The 3,184-nt window shown below is 34.5% G+C and overlaps 1 protein-coding gene across 1 annotated transcript; it reads left to right on the top strand.

Moving 5' to 3' along the window:
* Nucleotides 1-334: 334 nt before the first annotated feature.
* On the top strand, nt 335-3,184 carry LOC143072658 (uncharacterized). The gene is given in 2 exon segments (XM_076247707.1): nt 335-701; nt 1,445-3,184. Coding segments are annotated over 2 exon segments (1,101 nt in total). The 5' UTR covers nt 335-629; the 3' UTR covers nt 2,474-3,184.

The following is a 3,184-nucleotide window of genomic DNA, read 5'->3' as shown; positions in this document are numbered from 1 at the left end:
GTTTCAGATTGGAATAAAAATGAAGCCGAAAACGTACGTTGATAATTCAATGAATAGAAGTATGGGTAGAGTCGGGATGGCCCACGGAAGTAGGCCTGTATCATGTTCAAAAGGCGGTGGTAGCAGAAGTTACAGTGGCGGTGGCAGTAGTTACAGCAGTGGTAGCAGTTATGGAGGAGGAAATACAAAGACATATGTAGATAACGCTTCCAATCGAAGTTTAGTTCAGGAATATGACAGTTTTTGTCCATTCGTTTTTGATGCGTTTTGTTATTTGATTTTGCCATGTGATTATGGACTTTCCCAATTGATCTTCCTCTAAGTTCAGTATTTTTGTGATTTTACTTTTTAGCAGTGGAACGAAGTCATATAATGATATCTTATACGACAGACGCGAATGCAGCGATAGTGGTATTGGGGCATCGTTCTATGGATCTCCGTTACCATCACCGACAGTCAAAGGCTACAAAGATAATCATTTCAATCGTCGCCTTGGGCGAGTTGGTTTACCGCATGGTGCTGCTGTACATTCAAACAACTCATCTTTAAAATCCTCTCAGGCAACCAAAAACTATGTTGACAACTCTTTCAACAGATCAAAGGGGAGAGTTGGAAAGCCTCTAAGATCTATGCCTATTTCCAGAAAGAGTATAATTACTTCTGAAGCTTCGAATATATACAGAAACTATATGAGGAATCCAGTAAGTTGGGTTTATTCTAATTTTGTAGTGTATGAAAATATATGTTATAATTTCGTTAGTTTCTTAGTATCGTTTGCGCTTGTTTGAAACTTTTGGGAAGGGATCACGATATTCAATGTAACTTAAATTAGGGTTTTAAATAAAATGTATATTAGTTATAATCGACAGTTATGATCACGATCAATTTAAAAAAATATATCGTGTAGTTATTGTTTAAATAAATTCTTACATAAAAGGAGATAAAAACCACCAGTTTCATATTACATTGTTTTCAGCTTCCTCCGCAACATGGCACATGGCTTTCTATAATTACATTAACTTAGTAGGCAGTGAGTACTAGTAACTGTAACGTTGTTTTGTACCACTATTTGTGCACTGAAGTCTGCGATGTTAACTCATTTGTATGTATTTGTCTTTTCATCTTCTTACGTGTTTTGTCATGGTCTTGTTAGTTTCTCGCAACGTATGCGTTTTGAGTGTCTCCTTGAAGTATTATATACTTTTGTATGTACATGTATTTGTCTTCTCATCTTCTTTCGATTTTCACGATTGCGTTGTTGGTTTTTTGCGATTCGTGAGTTTTGAGAGTTCTTTTGGTATGTGTTTTGAATATCCCCTTAGTACCTTTCACCTGTTTTTTAACAGGATTTTCTCGGATTGTAAAAATTGTATGTGAACATTTTCACTCTAGGGCACTATTGAATAATATAATGATGGATTTATATTTTGAATCTTATTTTCAGGCGGGTGAAATCGATTACTCCAGTATTAGATTAAATGAAGAACAGCAAAACGAAGCTTGTGATGTGGCCCTTAGTCATATACATAGAATGGAGGAGGTGATGAGATGGCAAAAGGAAACTAGTTCGACACGTGAACCACATACTTCTGATCGGGTGCTGCAGAATTACAGAGGAATTAAAATTGATTTTAAAGACATCGCAATTATGCAGAAGATCGGATTTGGTGGATTTGGTTTCGTTCATTTTGCTAAGTGGCAAGGAACTGTTGTTGCTGCCAAAAAACTTCGTAAGCAGAGTGTGTCGAAGCGTAGGTTGAAGGAATTTACAGATGAGATTTTTCTTCTCTGCAAATTAGAACATCCTAATATTGTCAAGTTCATCGGTGCTTCAATCGACACTCCAAATTTGTGCATTGTTATGGAATATATGCAGATGAGTCTGTTTGATGCGCTGCATATCAAAGATGACGTGGAGTTTTCAGAGAAAGAAAAAATTAAGATAATTCAGCACACTGCGCTTGGTCTAGCATATTTGCATGATGAAAAAATTGTTCATTGCGATATGAAATCACAGAATGTTCTACTTGACAATGTTGCTGGTAAACAACTTGTTGCTAAGATAACAGACTTTGGACTAAGTATGATGAAAAACTAAACTGAAACGTCAACGTCAGCAGGTGGAGATTGCGTACGCAACATTGGAACCCCTCGATACTCATCTCCAGAGAATTTGAGAGGTGAATATCTCCACCTTGGGGACTTAAAGATGTCAGATATGTATTCATATTCATTAATTGTGTTCGAAGTGTGTTGCGAAGAAGAACCGTTTTACAATTTAACATACCACCAGCTGAGAAAACAAGTTGGTGAGTTGGGCCTTACTCCAGAAATACCTCCCGGTGTCTCTCTGCATAGTAACGTACTTAGTCTGCTGCATGAATGTTGGGACCGTCAGTCAAGACGTCGTCCGTCTGCCAAACGCTTTGCTGAGAATGCATTGCAGTTTGATGCTTTTTATCAAATTAATTGAAAGAGGACATAAAAATGCCCAGATTTGAGTTGAGACATTTATAAACTTACTATATCAATTTTACATATATCTATAGTCAGATGTGATATTGACATAAAGTTTCAAATACTTGGATTTAATGTTACAGGTAGTTAGCCGTTAGACAATATAGTGCTGTTTTTGTTGTTCAATAGTATGTGACTGAAATGTTTTTAAAAAATGTTTTTCATAGTGATTACAATTATCATGATTATTATCTTTGAACGTATACATACTAAAAACTAAATTTCATTGATGAGGTATATTTTGTTCAGTGTTGTTCAGTATTGAAACGATCATGTGAAGCTTCTGTAAATGATAGCTTAAAAATTTTAAATTTATATAGAATAATGAAGAAATTTTACATGGTGATATTCTCAGAAATACATCTATTTTCCATACTAAGCCAGTAAAGGCAAATTTTTGCTTAATTGTGTAATATTGTAATAATCGGTTGGTACGCTGTATGTATGGATTGTCTGATAAGAATTATTACAATATTATGTAAAGGTTTAGATTAAATAATGTGCCAATTCATTCATTCATTGGAGATCTAAAACAAGTTTCACATAAATGTGACATTGTCCCTATTATTTGGAAACAAGTATCATATACATAAATATATATATATATAATAATTATAATAATAATAATATACTTTATAAGTAATATTGAGAGTATGCAGAAATTAAA

The sequence above is a fragment of the Mytilus galloprovincialis genome, chromosome 4 (assembly GCF_965363235.1).
Source record: "Mytilus galloprovincialis chromosome 4, xbMytGall1.hap1.1, whole genome shotgun sequence".
Taxonomy (NCBI): Eukaryota; Metazoa; Mollusca; class Bivalvia; order Mytilida; family Mytilidae; genus Mytilus; species Mytilus galloprovincialis.
Note: the sequence above shows the minus strand (reverse complement) of the source record. Positions and strands in the feature narration are given on the sequence as shown.